A 24,587-nucleotide genomic window follows, 5' to 3' on the forward strand; every position below is an offset into this window, starting at 1 on the left:
TGGATTTCAAAATTCCAGAATGTATTGTTTGAATTTGGACAGGTTTGATCCCTCTTTTTAACTGGACAAGCTGGGGAACCATCTGGGGCGTGGAATATCTCCATTGCTGCTAACATCTGACTTCCAGCCATGAAGATGGTGTCCATCCTGACAGTCCTTCTGGTCATTCCACTGATTATGGATGTGGAAACATCTCATTAAAAAACTGTTTTCTGTTTTTCACCTGTTCAGGTGAAGAGATGAGATGTGGTTTTAATATTGGTGGTAATACAGTCGCAACACTGGTCCTGTTCTAGTTGTCGTAGTAGCAAAAAAAAATGCTGCAGCTGACCTAAGATGTCATTCTACTTGGTGAGCAACCCAAGTTCTCATGAACGCACCATCCAGGCCACCAAGCACCTCAGGTCTTCTCCCATGACATGTTAGGTAGGGTTGACCTTTGTTATCTTGGGAATCTGCTTACTACCTGAAATCGAGAGTTACTGCCAAATTATTTAGGGTAATTTAAATATTTATAACAAGAGTAACAACATTTTTGTTATATTTACTTGTTTTCTCCAGGGCTGTGCAGAATGGCCCTTTCCAGGCTTGTGAGAAGTCACAGGAAATAGGGATTTTATTGATAAAATAATTTAAAACAATTGGGAGGGGAGAGGGAAAGAAAAGCAAAGATTGAGTTGGTTGTCTTGGAAATGTGTTGTAATTTTTGAAGCCATCAAAAACTAATAGTGATGGAATATGGAATATAAACTCACTTACAGGTTTTCTTACAATATTCTTATTTTATACCTGTTGAAAGTCAACAGTAGAAATAAAAAATTTGCAGTACCTTTGTGTAGTTTCAAACCAAGCAGCATATATTAGACAAATGAAAGTTGAGGTTCCCAAAGGTAACATGAAGCTTCATGACCTCATGTGTTAATGATCTACCAGTCTGTGCTGTGAATTTCTTTTATGCTTTGGTTTTCTTATTCTTCATCATCTTGCTTGGGTGACCTTTCATGTAAAGGAAGGTGATAACAACAAGGCAGAGGTAGCAATTGGTATTTTGCCTTTTCTAGTTGTATAGGTAAAAGCCTATGCCCAGAAGAGCTAATATGCCAAATCTTTTTGAGTGGCCTATCTAATCAGTGGTTATGTATGACGTAGTTTGGAATTTCTCTGATAGGTGTAGGCTTTTGCCACCTGTTCAAATTTAGTGGAAATGTGATCTGTTCTGCTTAAAATTCTCCCATTAGACTGATGTGAAGGAAATGGTCCTGCGCTACTATGCTGCAGCCTTAGTGTTTGGTGGGCTTTCTGTCCTAGTAACTTGGAGTTTGTCTCATAGGTAGAGATATGTATATAATTTTATAATTTTAGATTATATATATAATTGCATAATTAGCCTACTGGTTTGCTTTTCTTATTATTTATTTGTTATCATTTGCTTCCTTTTCATCCTCTTTCTTCAGAGAAAAGATCGTGGGCTTTGAATGGATCTTTCTTTGAAATCTTCTCACTCACAGCTTATGTTTATCCTTTACTCCATTACCCATGTTACCTATTTTGAAAACTGAATTCAAAATTGTTTTCTTAATTATCATTCCTATTTTAGCGTGTAGGATTTGGTCACTGTCGTATAAATATTTTGAATGGAGATCTTCTCTCTTTTTCTTATTTCTTGAAGTCTTAGAGTAAACCTCTCTCAATAAAGGGCTAAATGTGCTAGATCGCAATACCCAGAGCCATGTCTTATTAAAAAACAATGTTCAAAACTGGAATCACTTGTTAAAATTAAATAAAAAACTCTTAATATTCCCTTCCAACAGCATATATTTTAATCTAAAAATTGTACTGCCCAAAAGGGTTCTGTATGGTGACGGTATCTCAAATGGCTTTGTAGCAAACTCTTGATGTACAGTAAGCAGTATATTTCCTTAAATCATTTAGATTCTCACTTTATCTCAAAACATTGAACTACAGAAGTCTACTCTTAAATACTGTTTGGTATTTTGTGTTCTGATTCGTAATTCATTAGGCAGCGTGCTTGTATTTTTAGTGAATTTCTCAAATACAATTATTCATGTTGTAGTTTAGTAATTGCAGTAACTAATGCTCCCATAATTATAAGGCTTTTGTTTTGCTGGGAAATGCTTCCCATATCATCATCTTCTCTTTGTGTTAGAACATAAAGTATAATAAAACTGTATGCGGGTTAAAATTAGAACTGTGTTAACATGTTAATTTAATTTTTTCTCAGAAATGTTTTCTGAAACTTATGACAACTTGCTATGAATAAAAACAAATGAGTCAATATTTTAAAGAATATTTTTAAAAAAGGCTTGATTTATATGGTTTTCTTTGAAGCTACTGTAGACAGATAGAAAACATCTGGTGACACTTTCAGTGGTAGGTCAATAGTTACAGATGGTCTGTTTTTTACAGCTGTCATCCAGCTTCGTACACAGAGTGACTATAGTGGAAAAATCTTTTGCTGAAGGGATACATAAAGCGGAGTGCAAGGAGGACAGCAGGCATATATGTTTCTACAACATGGGACGTTAAATAAGCCATAAAACCTTTAAACCAAGACAGGCAATTGAAATGTTCGGTATATTCTAGTTTTTGTTCCTTATCCTCTAGATTTTTGCATGTGACTATTGAAGAACTAGATTATAAAATAGAAGTGATGGGGATAAACATAAGTTTAGGATTGAGCCTACATACTAGTTGGGGGTGTTGGGTTAAAGAAAGGCGGGTAGCTATGACTAGCTTTTAAGGTTTGAAAATATATGTTAGATTTGGTGTAATGCTTGTGTAATCTTGTAGCAGGGCCACAGCCATTACTGAAGAATATTGTATATTGAAACAATCAGTGTTGGGAAATCTAATTGAAAATTTTGCAAATGGCAGCATTCTTTTTCTTTGTGTAAAGGGGAGAAATGGGCTTTGTTCTTCGTCATTTTTTTCTTCCTGTTTATGGTGGAGAGTTGCATTAAGTTGGACTCGGGCATTGCTGAAAACCACATAGGAATCTCCAATTCAAGGATGAAGAAAAAGAGGTGGAAGGAATGTGAACAGGAGGGCGAAGATGAATAAAGTGATGAAGTAAAATCTTGATGACTGTTGCACATTATCTACATTTTTAAATGAAAATAAACACACAGAAAAGAGTTTTTTAAATCCAAATGTGCCGAGTAGTGCTGATAAAGATACCTATTTTAATGCAAATGTGCAATTCTTGGTATTTTGAGTATTTTACTTGATCGTTTCACTCTGCGCACATGAATCTTCGTAACCTGCAAAGAAACAAGCAGATTACCATGTTCAATCATTTGTAAGGCCATCTAATGCTACCCACTGGTGTTGAAAGCTTTGGGGCAGTAATGAAAAGAAACGGGGAAGTTGATTATTTGGCTTGTTTTAATGTGCGCTGTGATTGTAGTATAGTGTTTTGTGAGCTCGGTTCTGAAAGTCTATCAGATATTTAAAGGAGAATAAAAGCGATGTTCTGATTATGCTTTTTAAAGGCTCTATATACTTAGCGTTCCCCGATTTATTTGCTCATGTGCATTTCATGCAATCTACTGTGTTGATTAGATTTGCATAAAGATATTTTTCATCCTTCTCTTCCCATCCCCCCTTCCCACTTCTCAGTGGTTTGGCTGAAAACGCGGACGGCTTGTTGCAATACCCTTACGCTGTCTTGCCCGGCTACACAGTATTTGAAAAGTGCTTAGCTGTATTTGCTGCCAAAGAGCCTGCCTAGTCATGCATAAAGCTGTTTTAAATGCCAGTTAGGTGATATAGATGTTGGCATTCTGCGTTGTCACTGGGATGCATTTCCTCTCTTATTTGCCCCTTGAATTCTTCCTTAAACTCCCCTGTATCGAACTCTGATTTATTTTCTCTTTGAAAGATTAAAAGTTAAGAATGAGAAGAGTATTTTGTCAACTGTTGCAAGCATTATGTATGTATGTGGTGTCGTTCCAGGTAGTTATATTTCTGGCACTGGCTGGGAATCGTGTCCCTGTGCCTGAGCGAGGTAAACAAAAATAATTTACCTGCCTTGGCTGGGTGTTCAAGGAAAGGGGGAAGAAGTATTTGAGAGTTGAAAGGCAGAAAACAGCAGCTGCCTTTGCAAGCATTTCTTATCCTGAGTATTTTGAGCTGTGCTCTTTTACTTTGCATCTTTCCATGTTTTAGGAGGCAGAGGCAGCTTGTTGCGAAACACCAAGTTATCCAGTATGTTTAAGAACTTTGCATGTTTTCTCACTTGTTTAAACTATATATAGATTGTCAATTCTGCAATGAAGTGAAAAATCTGTATTTTAAAGTTTAAGAGGTTTATCCTTTTGTTCACAGGTGAAAATAAGTTTAGAGAAAAAAGTAGATATTTCTGAGTTGTGGCTGCCTTGAAGTCCATCATCAAACTGTGCGGAGACGTTCTTTGAGCTTCCTCTCTTATGTCTCTAATGGACAAACACAAAGTGAAGCGGCAGCGTCTGGATCGTATATTTGAAGGTTAGATGCTTCCATTTATAATTTTTATTGCATTAATTAACTTCATGAATTGATGATATTTCTAGAGACTGGAACCTTTTTTTTTTTTTTGGTCATTACATTTATTTTTAATTGAGTCGTAATTCCTGTTGAGGTTATATTAACTGTGCACAAATGCTGGTTTTAGAGGAAAACAGATCTAGACAAATAAAAGCAACTAGTGCTTGAACTCTAATGTGCTATTATAAAGTAAGTACGCTTTCAGCTCGGCATTTTACAACATTCTACCCAAATGTTGCAAAAGACTGCGGTTTCTTGTAGAATACCAACCACAAAAGGATCAGAAGGCCAGGTGATGCTCTCTAGGATCTGTCTCTAAGCTTTATTTACTTCATATAGATTGATTTAAGACACTGTATCAGATCCTAGGAAGGAAATTGAAAACAAAAATCCAACTGGAAGACCCTAGAACTTTAATGCATATTAATAAAAATAGCCTGAATTCTAGTGGAAGGGCTGCGGTCAGTTGGGTCAGTCATTTTACCTTGAGCCACAAATGACTGAGCTGTTGATTCCTGATACTCTGCGTTCATTTTCTTTTTGATTTGGCGTGAGAATAGGGTGAGGGATAAGGTGTACTGTTTTTAGAAAATGTGCATGAATGATTAGGGCTGTATGAATTTTTGTATTAAAAAGCTTAACTACTCCTTAAAAGGTAAGATCTGTAGGGGAATAGATAACTTCTTTACTAGATTAGTTTTGATACAACTGTGAAAAGCATACAGGCTTTTGGGCACATGGTCTTTTCTTCACGTCTAATGCTGAAGTAGTAAACTCCAGTTGAAACACTTGCTCCTAGGCCTTAGTTTTTAGATTTTTTTTCTAGGAATTGTGTTAGTGTGAGCAGTTTCTGGCAGCTTATTTCTGTCCCATTTTTCTTCCCTCTGTATGTGCCAGTATTGTTAGTGTAACCATATAATGAGATAGTGGAGAAAATGATTTGCATTAAAAATGAACCTTTTTGTTGGATTATTTTCCATTTAGGTGCATTCCTCAGTCCAGGTCACTGTTCAGCTGACAAAAAGCTGCATTGAAGTTCGAGAGGGGGAGTGAGAGACTCAGGGACAGTTTACCCTGGCATTGCCAGAGAAAGACATTCATCAACGTATCAAAGGGTGCAGTTTCACATTTGCTTTAGATGATTAATCCAACTGTAAGTCTCTACTAAAAAGTGGCCAAGCCCTCCCTCACTCCCCCGCTTGCCTGATCCCAACCGTTCCTTTCTGTCACTCCTGGATCGGTCGGACAAGTGGTTGGTTGAATCAGCTCACTGAAGACTAATCCCTGCACAAAAACCAGGGGGATTTGCTGCTGAGGATGAGGAAGGAAGAGTGCCCCTCTTTCCAGGCAGCTCTGCAATAGCATCAGCTGGAATGACCCAGGGGTGGACTGTTGCTGGAAGGCATGGTCCTGCTCTCCCTCTCCCTGGCCTCAGGGTTTAGGTCGTAGGTCCTCATTGCAGGGTCTCTGTCTGTCCCCCCAATAAAAAAATGTTATCTTGACGGAGAAGTCAATTTTTTATTCTTTTTTTTTTTTTGGCGTTAGTGAGCTGAACCGGCGACCTTGGGGGGTCGGGGCTGAGGGAGGCTGGAGGAAGCTGGCCCTTGGGGTGGCAGCGAGCAGCTGGAGGGATCTGCGCAGCCCGCTTTGAGGAATCTCAGCTGCCTTTTAGGCTTGTCGTACTGATGGTCTGGAGGGTTCGAAAGAAGCAGTCGGTGACGGTGCGGGAAGGAACGGCAGCAGGGACAGGGCTGACGGCCGTTAGCCCCAGGGCTCTTTGAGGCAGTGGCTCCCCCCGGGCTGCGTGTTGGCATTTAGTGACGCTGTTTCATCGGCCCCTTTTCTCTGGCTTGTTTTTCCCACCCCTGCGCTGTTCGCGCCATCCCGGTGGTCAGATCGGTTTGTGCAGCCGTGCAGTGCAGGGCATTGATCCAGATGAAAAATAATGTGGGGGGGTGGGGAGGGGAAGCTTTTTTCTGTTTGTTTTTAAACCCATCTCAGCTTCTTAATTCAGCATGTGCTAATCAAATAGCTGTGCTGGAAAAATAGGGTGGGCAGCCTGGGCAGAAGATGAGAGGAAAGGGGGTGAAAAAATGGCTATGAAAAAACAGTTAAAGTTTTTTTATTATGGTTACAGAATGGTTATCTTTTTAAAATGTCAAGCTGTATTCTGTTCTTGAGTGTCTCTGCTCAAATTTCCAAATGCTCTTTGAGGTTTGTAAACATATCTCTGACCGCTGTTTTTGAATCACTGTCTCTGCCACTGTGTAATGTATGCGATGGGACAAGAACTGGGAGCGTTGTTTGTTTTTAAAAAGGCTTTTCTCTATGTATGGTCCTGTTCAGGTTTAAAAATTAAATACGCAGAATTGTTCTCTGATATATGTACCTTCCATAATACAACCTAAATGTTATATATTTTGAAATATGAATAATGTTTTACAAAGCTCAGGAGATGTATAGCTACAAAAGCTGGTGCACCTTCTCTGTCAACTTTTTTGTTCATCAGTTCCTCTACAGCTTTCTTCTCTCAACCTTTTTCCTCAAAAGAGAATTATTTTTAATACACTTTTTCTTTTTATTGCAAGTTCCACTTGAACAGGTTACAATGATTTACCACTAATTGCTGTTATATCTATTTTTTTTTCTCGTAAATTGTTTAGCATGCAAACTTGTGATGAGCAGACATTAATACATTACTATATCCAGAAAGAGATGCCGGTGTCCGGCTGGGTGTGACACACAGTATTTCATTAATCTTTATTGTTTGAGGTGGGGGGATGATAGAGTTGAAATTCAGCTTCTGAAAACGCAGTGACATGGGCCTGACTCTCGAAGCGAAATGTTCCTGGCTATGAACACGTGCGCTGAGTTGCGGGCGGCTTTCTCTGGTGCTAATGGGTCGCCCCAAACGCTCCTGCAAGTTAGGTAACTGCACGCGAAAAATGTTCTTTGAGTTGAACTGCTTTCCCGTGGCTTTGGGCAATTTGCACACTTGCTTATAGTAACTAATCATGCAAATTAAGGAACAAATCGAACTGGCATCACCGGGTTTACTATTATCTTGTGAGTTAATGATAGTATGGCAAAAGGACTACTAAATTTCAGTTAATACTCAATGGGGGAAAAAAAAATCTGATTCTATTACTGTGGGAGCAATTAGTTCTCTTTTAATGAAGCTGAGTAAGTAATTTTATCTCTTAGGTGCCTTTGATTCCCTTCAGTGGGTTCTTAAATATGAAATTGAATATTTGCTTTTAGTCCCGAAGCTGTTTTCAAGTATATATTCTTGCACATTTCAGTAGTCTGCTATGTTCTTGCGCATATCATCTCAAAAGGGTGGTATTAAAAACATGCTTTGTCATTGCAGCTTATACAGTTTTATTAATTGACATGTACTTAAATGACAAAAGCTGACTGTGCCTTGAAAAAGCCAGATGTTAAATTCTGGTCTTTAACTTCCACCGGTAGCTGGGAATTATACCTAGGCATAAAGACATGATTCTACGCAGTCTGAGATGCTTATGTTTAAATTTTACTTTGCAATTTATAAAATAACTTTAGAAATTTTTCCTCAAAGATGAATAGTATCAAGGCATGTGAAAGATTGATTAGTTACTGATTATATTGTTCTTTGTCCCCCTCTCCGGTGAAGCTGGTGATTGCAAAGCATAATTATAGTAGTATACATTTGGCAGAACAGTTGGAAGTGTCACAGTGCAAAAAATTAAATGTGTTCATTTTCTGGGTAATTTGAAAAATTCTAAATGTTTCTGGCATTTATAAAAGTCCTTAGCTCTAATTAAGGTATTATTTTACTTTATATTGTAACAAAGCTGTAAACAATGCTGTATATTTGCTTATATTCTACAAATCTTTAATTAAACATGTGTATATTATACTGACCGTTCCTTGGAAGTTACCTTGGGGGTGTCTGACCTGGCGAGCTATGCTGAATTTGCTGGGAGCTAATAGATGAAATTGGAAGGCAGCAGAGGGTGGCTGTAGCATGAAAAAACTTATGTTTTCTCTGAATTTTCTGTGAATGGGCTTGAACACAACAGAGTGAATTTCCTCCAAATACATTGTATAATATGTATAGTGCTCAGACAGCCACTGCTTCTAGCTGGCTTGCAAGCTTTAGCAGACTCTGCTTCTGTCCTGTTTAAAGGGGCGAGCTGATGGACACCAGTGGAACTGGGAGAAGGAGAAAAAGGATTTCTCCAAGTATATTTTTTCTCGTTTGTTTACACAGGTATTAGTGATCAAAAAACTACAACTCAGCACTGGAAATGTAACTGCAAAATTGCAAAAGTGAATTTATTCAGTTTGGTGATTGCTTGAAACCAAAGACTGCTTTCCAGAACATCTTCTATGTGACGCTTGTAGAAAAGACTGTAGGGTGGTACGTAGGTTCAGCAAGTCTGTAAAGACACTACATGCTCCCAGACAGAGGTTATCTGTTTTCCTCCTTCCCTCTTTGAGGAAGAGAAAAGCACCCTTGCACACATCAGAGCTGCTCAATCCTCATTGCCAGCCCTTTTTCTTTCGGTGAAGCATCGGCATACACCTGAGGGTTATTCTTTATGCACGGGTTGCCTCTTCCTTTTTACAACTGTCCAAAGAAAACTTGAAAATGTATTTTAGCTATTTTACCAGGGCTGCTTTATTACCTAAGCAAAGAGGAAGAGTTGATCAGGATCATAAATTAGAAAAGAAAGTGCATATTAATGGGATGAGTTTCTGAAATCTCAGATAAAATCTCTCATCTTTTGCTCTTATGAAGGACAGCCTTTCTTTGGGAAACTCCAATTACTGGCAAATAACCAAGTGTTGGGCTCTTTGAAGGACAGTAAAAGTGCACGATAAAGGAATAGTTTCTTTTCAAGGGTATGATCTAGACTTCCCTTGCCTGTAAGAAAGCAGACCAAGGGTTATCTGTGTTTATAAAGCATCTTTTTCTGCTTGTGGTGCTATATAGTGTTACGTTTCATGAGAAGACTCTTAACTTCATAGCTGATATGGCACATCAGTGGGTCTGGGAGGAACGCAAAGAAAAAAGCAGGTATGAATTGGATTTTCTTGTTTCCAAAAGTACAAAGAAATCTTGAAATACAGAGTGACTTAAAGCTTAAAAAACATTCTCCTTGCTGATTTTGCTGGGCATTTAATACCCTAGCTCCTCCTTAACAAGTAAAATGTTTTCAAGTGTTATTTCTTGACCACTGATGGAGCCTGACTTGTAGAAACTGTGATTTGAGCCATTGTGGTTGTGAAATTAGGCAGTTAAGGCAAGTTCTCTGTGCATTACTGAGAGAGAAATGGCGTATTTTGGCAATGCTTGGGTTTTGCCTGTATTTAAAAAAATGAGTTTTACTGAGATGGGGTATGTAGTGCATAATCTGATCTGTAAATAAAAGGAAATAGGAATAAATGTTTCCGGGTGGTGAGTACTTTTAACTCCTTCTTACTTGTGGCAATTACAGTTGTTAAGTTATTTGGAAAAACTAGCAGTCAATTTTCTTAATTGGCCTCCAAATTTGAAGATGTTGGTTGCTGTCTTATTTGCTGCATATATCAGAGAAATAAATTGAGTAATAAAATGTGCGATTTGTAAATCACATAGTACTACATATGGTTTTCTTTATGCATACTGGGTATTAGTACTAGACATGCTAAATACGCCTTGCGTTTCTTGCAGAGAATAACGGAGCGTTTAGTTGTTTGGTGCCCTTTTGGCAGACTTCAGAAAAAGGCTTATTGAAGGATTAGGGCAGCAGAGGGAGCTAAAAGATTCCTAATATTTTATTGTTTGTTGTTTCCTAAATGAAAGTTGCTCCTTCATAAAGTACTAATTACCATTCACAAAAAAAAGCTTTTTTAACCTTAAGTGCTTTTAGCAACTAAATAAGGATTTTGAACTGGATAAAATTCCCTTTCTCCCTAGCAATCCAGTACAAATTAAATTGGGAATCAGGTAGTAAAAGCTAGCAAAATTTCTTTCTGCAGGAGTAGCCATCAAATCTTTCAACTGTAACTAATGAAGGTGTTTGAGCAAGCAGAGTTTTCCATGAATAACCCAAGCAGAATATTCTGTGAATATCCCAAGTTATTTTCAGACATAAGTGACTTAAATTAGGAATGCATACGTTCTTGTGTGGCACCCCTGTAAGGGTTTTCTTGAAGAATTCTACACTGTTTTTCTGTTTCACCTGTGAGAACTTTGAAAATATTTTTATGAACTTGAAATACAGAGAGTCAGGTAAAATATTTTATCTGTAATATAGTTGTCTTCAAAGAACAAGGAGTATGTTGAAAGTAATAAATTAAGATAAGCTGACCTTGAAATAACAAAATGAAAATGATGCTACTCTGAGTAGCCTTATAACAAGATAAGTTATCACTTAGTACAATTAATGAAAGTTCTCTTTCTGAATGTTTAGGGTATTTTTACCCCCAATGCAAAACATCCTTTATCTTACAGCTATAGTTGCAATGCTTATGGACAGGCTCACGTTTGATTATTTATTTTATTCTTAATATTCAGTACTTGTGTTTCACAGAGCAAGGTGTTTTGGGCATTCTTTTGGATTGCTGCTGTAACCTGATTTTGTAATTTGAATCTTCATTATGTGCTACCTAAACAGCTTTTGAATTTGCATATACTTAAGCTGCTGCATGTTACAAAGGTATTACTAGTAGCAATACAAGTTGTATGAAAAGAAAATCAGCTTAAAATCCCATTTTGCCCTAAATGATGCTGAACCAGTAGCTGCTTAATGAAAAGCATTTTTAACAAGAAAACCATTACAAAAAAAGTCAATGAGCATTTTTAATTCTGCTGAAATGTTTAGGCCACTGATTTAAGTTACGAATGATTTAAAGAAAAATTGTGTGTGTTTATGGTGCCCAGCATTACATACTTGATCTGTATAACTGTATTTTCATTGGTATACTGAAATAAAAAATATTGCTAGTGTGTGGCAGGTAACAGGAAACCTTCAGCTATGATGTGTCCAGACCACTAAGTCTTGCTGCTGTGATCAAGTCAAAATAGTTATTTAATGTTAGTGTCAAAAACGGTGTTGTTTAAACATAGTAACTGTATAGGACTAGTGATTTTTTTTAATATCCTATGTATTTGAATTAGAATCCAATACTTAATTACACTGTAATCTGAAAACAAAGATCTTTTTCCATGCAGGAGAATTCACTATGCCAAAAATGTCTTGTTTCTGTGTGTGGAGCTGGACATCTGTGGAAGATTTTCTTCTTCACTCTTTGAAAACACCTTTCATTCTACTGCAGTCCCAATAGAGGCAGGTTTTTTGTTTTCCAGACCTTGCTGATTTTACCAAAAAAAAAAAAGTAATAAAGTTGTAAAATGTGTATCTGTGGCTGAAAACTTTGCCCTGTGTAGGGGGCTTCGGTTTGTCCCCAACATAGTGAGTGGACGTTCTTCCAGTTCCTAACGAACTGCAGGGCTCCAAGCGCACAGCGTAGCAGGTAAACCCAGGACAGGCTTGCTCCTCCTGTAAATCTCCATGTTTCAGCTGAGGGAGCCTTGGCACCTTCTGCAACCTAAAGTCAGACACTTCTACGGGATTTTAGACCAACAAATGATAATTGAAAAATCCTTTACATAGCATAACAGTGTAGCCCAATGATGCCAGCTCAAAAGAACAAACCCTGAGGGTTTTTAGAAGGCATTTTTGCTCTTTTTTCTCCTTCTTCCTTCCCTTAGGGAAGAGATTGAAGCAGGAGAGCAATTAAGGAGCCAGCGGAAGATATTACATGCTGGGACTATATTGGTTATGACTTTTTTTTTGAATTCCAGGTGCAGCAATTCAGCTTGAGCTGAGCTACCTGCCTTTGAAGGAAATGCTCAGAGCATCCACAGCTTTTTTTTTTCTTTTTTTACTTCTTCTGGCCAAGAAGATGCTCTCACCTGCAATTAGATTCAGAATCCATATTTTAAGAGCCATTCAGCTGGATATTGATGGCATCAAAGGCAGCAGATTTCCATTCTGACTTTAATTTTCTAGTTGTACTCTGCCCTGGCTCCTCTTCTGTATCTATATGCTCTGATCTTTAGTCTGGTGAATGAAGTGATTTTTGGTAATGGAAAAATGAGCCAGTGTGAGAAAATGGAACAGTTCAAAGGTCATCTAATTCCTGAGTAATCTTCGGGCAATTTAAAAAAAAACCTTTTGAACTAGATGTTTTTTACTTTTATACAGTGCAAATGAGTACCTGGTAAAACTTTCAAAAGCTTTAGAAGTCTAAGTACTTGGTGGTAATACATACTTATTTTTGCCTGGGGTCAAGGAAGATGTTCTCAAAGCCCTAGATTTATACATCGCTTTACACTCTGCTCTGCAAACCTGAATGAGAGAACTGTACAAAGATTAAGCTCCTAGGTAAACATGCTGAAAAATTTAAGTAGTCATCTCATTAAAGCAGACGTTCAGCTTTCACAGAGGCAGTTCTCATCCTTAGGGAAGTGCAGTCTGAGATGCAAAAAAGCACTTTATTTTTTTCTTCCCATCGTGCAGTCAAGATGGGTGTGTGATTATGCAGCTGGAAACAAGAAAAGAAAACTGGAGACAGTCCTCTGCTGCTGAAGGCATCTGCCACGTCTTCCTTCTTCCATTAGGGCAGTGCTGAGCTTGAAAGGTGCCTGGGTGAAGCTGCTCCTTAAACACGAAGAACTCCATGGAGGCTTTGCCAGGGGAATTTTGCCAGAATATCTTAGGGATTCCTCTCCTCAGAAATGCCATTGCAATCTAATGGACCCATCGTTAGCTTTGGAGTTGAGAAACCTGTATTTTATTTTAGCTCTTTCGAAGTCTGATAAGAGGTTAGAAAAATTGCTTCTTTTGTGGCCTCTGTCTCTTTTTCTTTTACGGAAAGCAATCAGTTGGGGACTTGCAGCGTTACTTTGATGTAAATACGAGCAGGCTAGAATAGTCTTGGAATCCCTTATAAAAACAAGGCTGTGGTCACTGAAAGTACCTTGCATTTGCAGCAGGTAAAAGCGTGCTGCCCATTGGTGCTACTGGAGATCAGGAACTGTGCAGTACTTTTTTATTCTGTAGTAACTTCAGTGCTTAGGTTCTTAAATAAGAAGGTTCCTTCCTCCTTTCCTTCCTGTGTCAATTAAATTTAGTTTAAATTGCTTGAGACTTTGAGAAGTGTTTCCCCCTGCCCCCCCTAAGCCAGAAGTGATTTTTCAGGTTTCCCTTTTTCAGATGTTCTTTGCTTCAAAGTACTATCTGTTGTCGTGAATTTTCAAACCTCTCATCCCACGAATTAACTGAAGACACACCAAAATAAGCAATAAAATTTATAGACAATAGTAGAACAAACAGCAAAGGTGATGAGAAAAGCCTCTTGGCTCTTTTGATCCTACCTGTATTTTTCGGAAAGTTTCTTCATGTATTTAATGACGACATGCAAATACAAATAAACCAAGACTTCTGTTAATAAGTAAGAATAATTATAAGCATTAATTAAATATATGATAAATGTTTCTTTTTTTCAAGGTGTGTACATTTAAAGAAATAATCTTATTAAATGCTACTAAACCTTTTTCCCAGGCAATTTTATCACAGTTGCTAGTTCTCTTCTGCTTTTTTTTTTTTTTTTCCTGGATATTTGAATCAGTCATACCCATGTGTTTTCTGGGTATCGAATGCCGCTTAGGCAGGTGTTACTGAGTTTCCACAACATCTGCCATTCACTTTCTGTTGTTGTGTCAGTTTATCTAACCTGCAGATGGTCATGTTTGCCTGTTTGTGTGCAGCGCTCCACGAACTCCCGTGCTTGTTCCCGGCGTGCTGCTCTGCACTCGCAGGGAAGCGCTATCCATTTATCAAACTCAAATAATTTAGTAACAGTTACTTCTCGCAATAAACAAAAGCAGCTGTGCTCCGGCTATCCTTATCTGCATGAATGCGTAGATTGTACGAGGCTTTCCTGACAAACAACACAAAAGTTTAGAATTTCAAGCTGGAATTTAGGGCATGTAAGTCGGAATGACTAGACTCTGATGTTTAGAAACAATATAATAATGCAGAGAATGAATTAGTTGCCATAGTAACTGCTTTGTTTTAATAATTTGGTAGGGCAATGAATAGAAGGAGCTCAGAAAGAAGTAGTAGGAATTTTAATTACATGTTGTGCAATGTGAGTGGCTTTGTTCATTAATATTGAAATTAATTTGATTTTATACCAGATTGAAGAATGGGTGTATAAGTTTTACTTTGAAAGGGCTATAATAAAGATTTACTGTTTTTTTTTACTTTTTCCCTGGGAAAAAATATGATCACATTCTACATTTTATTATGGCAGTGCAGATTATTGATTTCTTAACAGTGAAACATGCTCAATATGTTCCATTGTAAACGTGACTTAAATGTGCACGCTGTGATTTGTTGCCTGGCAGTTCTTGGCAGCCTAGCAACACGGCTCAGGCCAGATCTCCGAAAGGATGCAGATACCTAAAGTGGGGAATTGTGTGGAATGTAGGTGTCTGGGTACCTCAAAGCTCATCTCAAATCATAAGCACCCTGAATCCCTGTGTACTTTATGGATGATATTTAAGTTCCCTCCATGCTTTGAGATCTACTTCATCTTCTCTCCTCTTTCAAGTTTGAGCAGTTTAGGGTGCTTTTTGTGCTTAAGACAGGGCAGGATCCTCAAACAAAATTGGCTCTTTCAGAGGATAGAGATGCAGAGCAAGTAGGCCTTCTGGGAGCACAAATAGCATGTGTCAGCTGGAGCCAGGTTTGCGGAAGCATGGCAGGCATGATATTTTATTCAAGAAATTCATGTGCAATCCCATCTTTCCCAACTTCTCTCAAACGGTAGTGTCATGCTCACGGGAAGGGGGATTACTGCTGAACCAGCACAGCCTTTCCCAAAGTGGGGCCTCTAATTTGTGTCTTTCTTCTCATCTGGATGCTTTTTTATTTTTATTTTTTTCTCTTCTTAATGAAACTTGCAGGAACATAATTCTCTTTGAGACTACTGGTAGCTTTTGGTTGAAATTAGCTAGTGAGTTAAGGATTTAATTAAGGAGGGCTCTGGCAGGTGGATGGAAAGACACAAATACATCAGCCTGGTTTCCTTTGAAAACCTGTCTAAAAGGTGGGCAATTGTTAAATACATAAACAAGAAGCGCAGCCTGGTCATCCCTTGGTCAAGGAAGTGCCTTCCATCACCGGGCTCAGGTCACCTGTTCTCTCTCCAGTCCAGGGAGTCTGAGATTGTTCCTGCAAAGTGGCACTGCAGCGACGAGTAGCTTTTCTGGGAGGTAAGAGAGCTTGCCCATGAAGTGGGAGAGCTTGAGATCAGTCTGAAGACATTTCAGAAGTCAGTGGCTCTCGGAAACGAAGGCCCTTGCTACTGGACTGCAGAGTAATCATCTCTTTTTTTTTTTTTTTTGGCAGGGATTTTCTCCATCCCTTCTTTGTGGTTGACTGCTATGTTCCAGATAATGCAAGACTGATTAATTGCACCAAAAGAGAAGGGAAAACTGAGCATGACTTGAACTCAGGAATGAGGGCTGTAACTCAGGAAGGGAAATTCAAGCTTCTTTTCCCCGTTTCTAGTGTTTTTGTGTAGAGAGTTTTGTGAGTAGACACTGAACCTGTGGACTGTTTCTTTTCTACAAGGTGAGGGCCCCTGTCACCGGGCTGTTCTTGCCTCCCTCACCCTCCCGTCTCATAACAAAGTTGATACTTGATAAAGTATTTGTAAAACCAGCATAACTTACCTCCAGACCCACATGTTTTCCTCATTCTTTCCTTATCTCTTAGTTGTATCTTAATAAAATTAAATTGTGATGTTTTTGAAGCAGGGACTAGCTTGTTTTGAACTTTTCTTGGGTCCTAATCCTTAACAAGCATTTTAGGATTCCAGTTAATATAATCTTAATGTTTATAAGAGCCTTTCCTGTTTAATTTTCTAGTGTCAGCTTATGAAACTTCTCAAAATGTCATAAGGCTAGATGCGTTTTGCCTCTTGTCCAAGACGTTATTACATGAAAGAAAAAGGGAGTGCATTCCAATGTTGCAGCATCAAATGAAGCTGCTTTTTGTCAGTTGTTTCCTTTCATCCGTGGTACCATTAAATCAGTGGTTCTTTTATAGGTTCCTTGTGATTACACTAATCAACAAATACGTGGTTGCATTCTGGGAGAGTTTGAGTAGGTGAAAGAAACTTCAGAGCAACTCCTTAAAGGTCTTGGTATACCAAGGGAATAAAGGCAGTGTATCTGGTGATAATGAAAGAAGAGACTGTGGTCTTGCGACCAGATGTCTTTTTTAGGCTGCCTCTTCCCCCCTCTCCTGTAATTCTGAGTATCATTTTCCTGTTTTTTTTGTTTTGTTTGTTTGTTTCCTTTTCTAATGAGGCACTCAAATCACTTCTGGTTCGTTCCTTGTTTTCTAATGTTTTTAAAATACTCTTTGGGATATATTCGTTTTGTTTGGTAATATGCAAATAGATTTCCACTAGCAATCAATTATCATTAATTTTTTTAAATTTAATATTCAACTGAATTTCATTTGCTTTGATTTTATCACATTATTCTTTTATTAATAGAAGCACCTGTACATACGTTCCTAAAAGTACAGGTTTTCATAGTTGAAAAAATTGTTTCAAAATTTATTAAACTCTTTACTGAATGCTCATTTATAGTCCTTTTAGGTGGAGACTTGCAGCTTTTTGCAAAGAATGGTATTGACATGATTTAGCTGGGAAGAAGTTAAGCAATATTCTGAAACAACCACCCCTACTGACATTGGCTTATGTTTCCAAAAGCTAGCAAGTCTGGAGACTTAATATGGTAGATTGTCCCATCTCTTGTTCTGTCCGTAAACGATTAATTTGAGGAAAAAAACATGCTATGGGCATATGCTTTCTAACAACAGATTTCAGTCTTTACTTCTGATTTAGACATGGAAAGCGCCCCTGCCACCACCTTCTGGATCACTCCTTTTGCAGCAGAAATACATCCTGGATTTCCATATCAGTGGTACTGGTGTGCCAATGGCTGGTCTGTTATAAGGTTTGGTCCTCTCCGATTCATGAAGTGGTCCAGAAGCATGGCTGACTTGTATCTTCTTGACATGATGTAATCATTTAATTGGAAGACGTATTTACTAGGTAAGGGCTGGTCCACTGAGTTGTTCCAAATAAGAGCCTAACGCTGTATGCAATTTTTAAAGTGCTCTTTTAAACAAGATACATGCAACTTTTTGTGTTGAAAAAATCTGACAGAAGATTTTTAGATAGGAAGTTACAGTTCAAAGAAAAAAAAGCTCTTTGGCCTCATTCTACTCATCATTTAGCCATATTTGATTTAATAGGAAATGTTTCTATTAATAATAGTAATAACTGAATCCGGTTAGCACAGACAAGAGAACATTAGAATATTTTGAAGTACATATTTTCAGTAATGTTATACTTCCTTCAAAACAAATTTTAAAACTTTCATAATTTGTGAAATGCTGTGTTGTACAGCTCTACTCTTGATTTTTGCCATTTCTACTTTGTTTCTTAATGTAACTCTAAGAATTTGTTTGGACACTTTAATCAGTCTTGTCACAAGTATGTTTTCTCCGCGTACACGCATTAGTTTTGTGATCAGGCTTCTTGGACCATGATTTGGCCTGAGGAGTCTCTTTGGCTGTTGAAACCCTGTTGTTATGAAATGCTCCTGCTATCATGACATGCTCCGTGAAAAACAATTCCTTGCATCCTGTACTGGCTCAGCCTGTGTTCTTATAAAAGTAACCTTCTAGATTAACACAGTTACAGCTTCTGTCTTCAGGGCTGAATTTTATTGGAGGTGAAGAATATTTACAGTAAAGATAAGTAAATCTCTGTAAACGTACATAAGCAATATGGGTCACTTTAAAATGTGACCAGATATCAGATACTTATTAAAAAGGCTTGTTTAAACATGTGGTTCCGGTATTCCTGCCACCTGTTTCCTTATTCTTGGAGTTATGCTGACCTCTAATTTACCTCTAGAGCTGATATGTCTATATTGCTCTTTTGTCACTTTGCTTGCAAGGTTTTTTTGATCTGGATGCAGTTTGCACCTATTCCCCTTTCTGTTTTTAATTTATGTCGCCCTGCATAAACATTGCAGAACTTGTTTTGTCAAAGTTTGGACCTTGACTCCTGGAATTCTTCTCCCTTTTACGTCACTTTTGTAAGTCAGAAGTTCTTCCATAAAGTAGATAAATTGAAGATTTAGCAACACTTCTTCAAAGAAGCACAGAGGCATATTTTTATCTGAAAATCTTATTTACTGTAATTTGGTGTTACAACTGAACTGCATTTACATCCCATCTAATAAGAAGTTAATTTATTGATAGCAGTAATTAACTTAAAAGGCTGCTGGATACTTCCTGCTTTCCTTCTGTAGTAGGAGAGTAGGGTTTTTTTGTTTAAGTTTTCAAATGTAGTTGAAGCACGGAGCAGATGCTGACTTTGGCTGCCAAATTTGTTGATGTCACCTCTCTTTGTAGAAGGTTCATAATACATATTTAGATTAGCTGGGCTGCTTTATTATGTGAAAGCTTAAATTAGTCTAAGATTTAAAAAAAAACAACTGAAAAACTGCTAAAACTTCAGATTTTAACTGAATGTATTTAAAACTGGAAACTTCTAGAGAAGTGATTCCCTGTAGGCATTCCTTAACTCTGAAAAGCAGAGCCTGGAAAAATGTTAAAATTGTGAAAAAAGGCAAGTTCAAGTTACCACCCCATCTAGACATTCATAGTGTAATTCCTAATGTTGATTGGCTGTAATATCTGGTTATTTTGCCTAATCATCCAGAACAAGACTATGTTGTTCTGCCTATTGCTAGGTCCATGATGTTTCTGGTGTTTTATAATAATGATATATTTTACCAATTACATTTTTATTACATTGTGTTTCTAGTAGTGTTAAAAGATTTGGAGAAAATAAAAATAAATTTGATATAAATGAAGTATCAGAAGAGAGTTACTTTTTTTAAATAAAAATTTGTCTACTGATGATCACTAAAAGACAACAAGAGAAATTCTGGCATTATTTTCAATCTTGTCAATCAATTCTGTCTTTAATGACACCTAAAATGAGAACTTTGAGCCAGGTACTTTCAAGCACGGGTTTGGCGTTCAGCTGCACCTGCTCCATCAAGTATCCCAGCCTTTACATATAATGCCAATTCTATATTTTGTTTTTAAATATGCTGCCCACAACTAATAAAGTATTAGGGAATGTTTTTTTTGATACTTGGCCCAAATCAGAGATACTGATCCAGTTTTATTTTACTGGCTACTATTTTTTTATTTGATCTCTACTGGAAGGTAGTAGTAGGCCAGAACTATCTAATTCTAGGTTTATTTAAGATTCATATTGATAATGATGTTATCAGCATGGCTGTTGCAGAGAAAAACATATACGTAGACTGGCAGTTTCAGCAGTTAGTAAAGTTATTTTAAGATACAAATGCTATTTGAAGATGTTCCATTAATGTTTAAGATTAGCATATTTTTTAAATAGCAAAAATTTGGTAGAAGCATTTAATATGTGCCGGATGGAACATTTTAGTAGTCGGTTTCTGCAGAACTTTGGTAGAATCCTTTGGGGGGGGGGGTAGGTTTTTTTTTTTTAAGCAACATAACAATACCTCTTCTCCAAAAGCCTTAAACTTGTTGAAAATAAAATGCAAGAGAATTCAGCATTGCGTGGTAGAGCAGGATGTGTTACTCACTGAATTCAGCATTATTCAATTCAGAAGTGGTAGAGGCAAATGTGTTCATTAGAATTACAGAATTTTTAATAAGGTAGCTGTAGATATACTGTGGTACCTTCAGAATAACTTTAGCAGTTTGTGTAGTAACTGAGTGTGAGGTAAGCCGGCTAAATCAGATAATTAGATTACTCGTAATCTCTTTTTGGATATTTTCTCTGGACAATTTATTTTCTTGTAAGATCTCATTTTCTTTCTTTTTTTTTTCTTTTTACTATATTTCAAAATAAGGAAGAAAAATACTAAAGTTGGGCTTCAGAGATACAGGCAAGGTCCACAGTGTTTTAATGAAATCATGGATTGCTGACATTATATTGATCTGGCAACTGGAGCCTAAAACCAGATTCTCTGCCCATGTACTCTGGCCTCTTCAGAGTTTGCTACAAGCCAAGTGAGCAAAACCAGAATTAAATATCAGAAATATGGGGATAATAGAATTTTAAAAAGCTGATGTACCTTGAAGATGAGAACTAGTAAAAGAGTTGAGTTCTGCACTCCCTGGTTGGTTGGTTTGGTCTGAAGGTTGTCTCTCTCAAGTGCCGAAGCTCCATGTTGTATCCGGTAAAGACCAGGGAGGTAGGTGAGGAGGATGTTGACAGTAGATGTCTTTAGGGAGCAGAACATAGCTGAGGTCCCCAGTTCTCTCCATTGTCTCTGTGTGGATCCACATAGCAAGCGGGGGCCGGCAGCAATAGCGTTTCTCCTTGGAAAAATCTTGGTGAGCTGTGCTTCAAAGAGTACCTGAGTCAGCATCATGCTCTACACTAGTGATAGTCGGAGCACCAGGTCTCTTAGGGAATAGGGAAGCAGATTTAGACCTACTTGAATGTAAGGGTAGCAGATAAAATATTCTCCCCAGCCCTAGGTTATAAACCAGTGCTCCAACTTGCTGGTAATGTGTCTGAAACCCATAGTCTATTATCTTTGCAAATCTTTCTATTTCTGTTCCTGGTACAATAACCGGGGGGCATCAGATGAAATTGCTGTGTGTAGGTGTGGAAAGCATTTCTTCACGAACCAGGTAGATTACGCAACTCCTTACTGCAGGATATTGCAGGTTACCAAATTTTCACGAGGGTAGAAAAGTGAGTGGTTACATTTGTGGAAGAAAAATCCACTGGGTTTGTTAAAACACTTCTGATTCCTGCACTTCCCGAATTGCAAATTGTTGGAGGCAAGGGAGGTTCTGGAGAAGACCTGCCGGTCTTGCCCTTCTGTCATGCTTTTCCCCAGTGTACTTACTCTTTTTTCCCACTGCTGGAACCAGGATACTAAGCAAGACGGACCATTGGTCTGAACCTGTTATAAGCTTTTCTCATACCCTTGGTTGTAGAAGGCTTCTTTTTTCATTGTACAGACCCAAAACTTTGGAGAGCCTTTCTCCCTTTCTTTGAGGCTTCCTGTTATAACATTATTAGAGTCAAAAGTTAAGTAACACTGCTGTGTACCAGTGTGTACAAACCCAGCCTGTGAATGTCTAGGACATCAGGCACATGCTGCTATGCATTTCTAATGCTTTCCTATTAGGCCTGTCAGTGCAGTAAATTTCACACCTTCAGATATATATTTTATAGGTGTTTTAAGAAATACTGCTTTTAATTTTAGCGACTACTTTTAATTTTTTTTCTTCTCGCTCAGAATTGCTCAAGTGCTTAAAGAAAAAAGAGGTAGGATACCTAAAAATGGATTAAAAAAAAAAAGGCCTCTGTGTATCAGGTACCTATGGTAACGCACAGCATGTGAATAATGTATTTAACAAATCTATGATCAGATCTCTAGAAGTGGTATGGTAAGTGGTTAAAGATACAGCAGATCTGAACAAGGCTTAATCAGCCATGCTTAGAGTCCCTGTGGAAGTAACTTAGCACTGTATTTGTTTTCTTAGCTGTGAAATGAGGATAATACTTCTACTGTGTGAACCTTAACTCATTATTGGTTTTCCAGCAAGGTGAAAAGCCTATAGATCTTAACTAAAAAAAAAAGAGAGATATTCTATATAATACTACTACTTAGTATTTAATAATTTGGCTATCCAAGTAACTGTCTCTATTATGGAATAATTGCAACTTATTTACAGAGAAAATTTGAAAGAAAATAATACCATTTTCAAGCTAAAAAGCTATAAAATATAATTATTGTATGCTTGCTTCATGATTCAGCAGTTGAGCTGTTTTTGTGCATGTAAATGATTTTTGCTTAATGGATTATTGCAGCACTTCTGAGCAGGCAGCGCAGGACTCCACGAAGGGCATACCTTGAGGACACTGCAGTAGCAATATTTTGCTGTGTCACTAGATTTTATCATGCGTAAAGGACAGATTCTTTTATCCTCAGGAGTTTTTAAATGGAAATCACCGTTTTGTTTCTGACTGATTTTGTGTATATTGGCAGCGTACAGCAATTTAGAAAGTTCTTAATTGGCGCTCTTAGTGTAGGTGATTGTCCTTTTATCTAAATATTGCATCATCAATATTATGACTGTAATGTTGATTATAAACTACATCAATAAAGTGATAAAATTTATGACTATTTCTTACAAGAATTTTACCAGTGGTGTCTTCTATTTCTTTTTCTGAAGCAAGGGTCATAAAAATATAAGTGGGTTTTAGTTTATTGTTACAATGCTCTATGGTCTTCAAGTGCTATTACTAAACAAATAGTAAAAGTACTCTTGATTTTATTGCTTTGTTCACACAGTAACCACATTACTAGAATTCTCCAAGATAACACCATTTCTAGCATGTTTGAGAATTAGTGCATTGAATTAATTTCTCAGGTGTGGACTGCATCCAGTACTTAAAATGATCTTTCTAAACAGCTGTACGTTTAGATAATAGTGGAGGTACGGTTTCATTAGGATTAGATTTATTAAAAATGTAGCTGCCAACAAATTGCAATGAACTGAGGATCATGCTGTCTTGTAGAATAAGGACTGTGATGAAAGTATTGGCTAACAGGCATCTATAAAATGCGGATGATGTGTCATTTCTAGAACGGTTTATCGGTCCCAGAGCGGATGGTTTCAGTTCCAACTCATGTCGTCTTTATTTCCCTAAACATATACAACCTGCAGGAAATGTCTGTAGTCTGCACAGTGTGCTACTATGTTAATTTGTTTTGTTTTTTTTTGGCAGAATGGCATCTTTCTAAAGCACTGATAAGTAGAGGGAAGATCTGGGGAAATATCTGATAAACTCATGACATTTCTAGTTGAAGCTTTAATGTCACTCTAAGTAGTAGAGAGAGATGTGAAGATGCATAGAATGAAGCTGATATGACTTTTTTTTTTTATTGGCATTGCCCAAATATCTGCAGGATAGAAGAAAACTTTTTTTTTTTGAACTTAGGAGTCAAATCAAAACAAGCATGCCTATGTAAGAGAACCACCCCACCCATAAATTCAACAGAAAAAAGTAACTTTCTGGTTTATTGTAATGTAACCCCCTCAATTGTATAAATATTGACTATATTGTAACAGAATTTTGGATTTTGTCAAGATGCTGTTTAATGTCAGTATTACCAAGACTAAACGCTTTGTCGCTACTGTCAGTAGCAGTTGATAATACTGTTAGCAGTTTCAGAGGGGACATCAAAATTGAGTGAGCATGGGGATGGGAGGTTCTTTTTGACTCTTTGATCCATTTATATATGAAAGTGCGTTTGACAAATTTTTTGGAGGCTGGCTGTTTGCTATATGAACTCTTTATTTTTGGCCTGAACTCAGATTATTCTACCTGGCTTTGGCACCTACACGAAAAGCCAAAATTAACTTAGCTTGCTCTCCCTTTTTAATTAGTGGGAGAAGAGAAGCAATCTAGAAAGCAATTCAGATTTTACTTGAGATGACATGATTTGGAAGTTTCTATATTTTCCAATCAAATATAAAGGGAACCTAGACTTCTACCTTGAGTGAGGTACCTAGCTTAGGTGCTTTAGGTAGGAAGTAGGAAAGACCTGAGCTGAGGAATGAGTTTGTGCAATTCAACTTCTTTGGAATCTGAAGTTAATATGGGAGCACAGTTATTCTTGAAAGTTACCCTCTTAGATACTTTGCTGTTTTTTCATAGTAAAGGTTTCTTCATAATTCCTGTTTTTTCATAATTCCTGCGTCAGAGTACATTAGTGGTATTTAGTATCTTGCTTGGCCTATTGACTGTGCTGTATTTTTAATATTGAGAAAATTAATTTCTGGAGCTCTTAAAGCAACACTCTTTAAAAGCAAGAC

The 24,587-nt window shown here is 37.5% G+C and overlaps 1 protein-coding gene across 7 annotated transcripts in view; it reads left to right on the top strand.

Moving 5' to 3' along the window:
* Window positions 1-24,587, top strand: part of CTBP1 (C-terminal binding protein 1) — a 254,305-nt gene that overhangs the window by 54,003 nt on the left and 175,715 nt on the right. For 5 of the 7 annotated variants that reach the window (XR_010884474.1, XR_010884473.1, XM_067298349.1 and 2 more), the window contains exon 2: window positions 4,348-4,506. Coding sequence is in view for 3 of the 7 variants with exons in the window: in XM_067298349.1 (XP_067154450.1) it covers window positions 4,449-4,506 (58 nt within the window). In the remaining 4 variants the exon portion in view is untranslated. Of the gene's footprint in view, window positions 1-4,347; window positions 4,507-24,587 lie in introns of those variants that run through there. The other 2 variants (XM_067298352.1, XM_067298355.1) reach the window with 2 other exon arrangements.

Source organism: Apteryx mantelli, chromosome 5, assembly GCF_036417845.1.
Source record: "Apteryx mantelli isolate bAptMan1 chromosome 5, bAptMan1.hap1, whole genome shotgun sequence".
Classification (NCBI taxonomy): Eukaryota; Metazoa; Chordata; class Aves; order Apterygiformes; family Apterygidae; genus Apteryx; species Apteryx mantelli.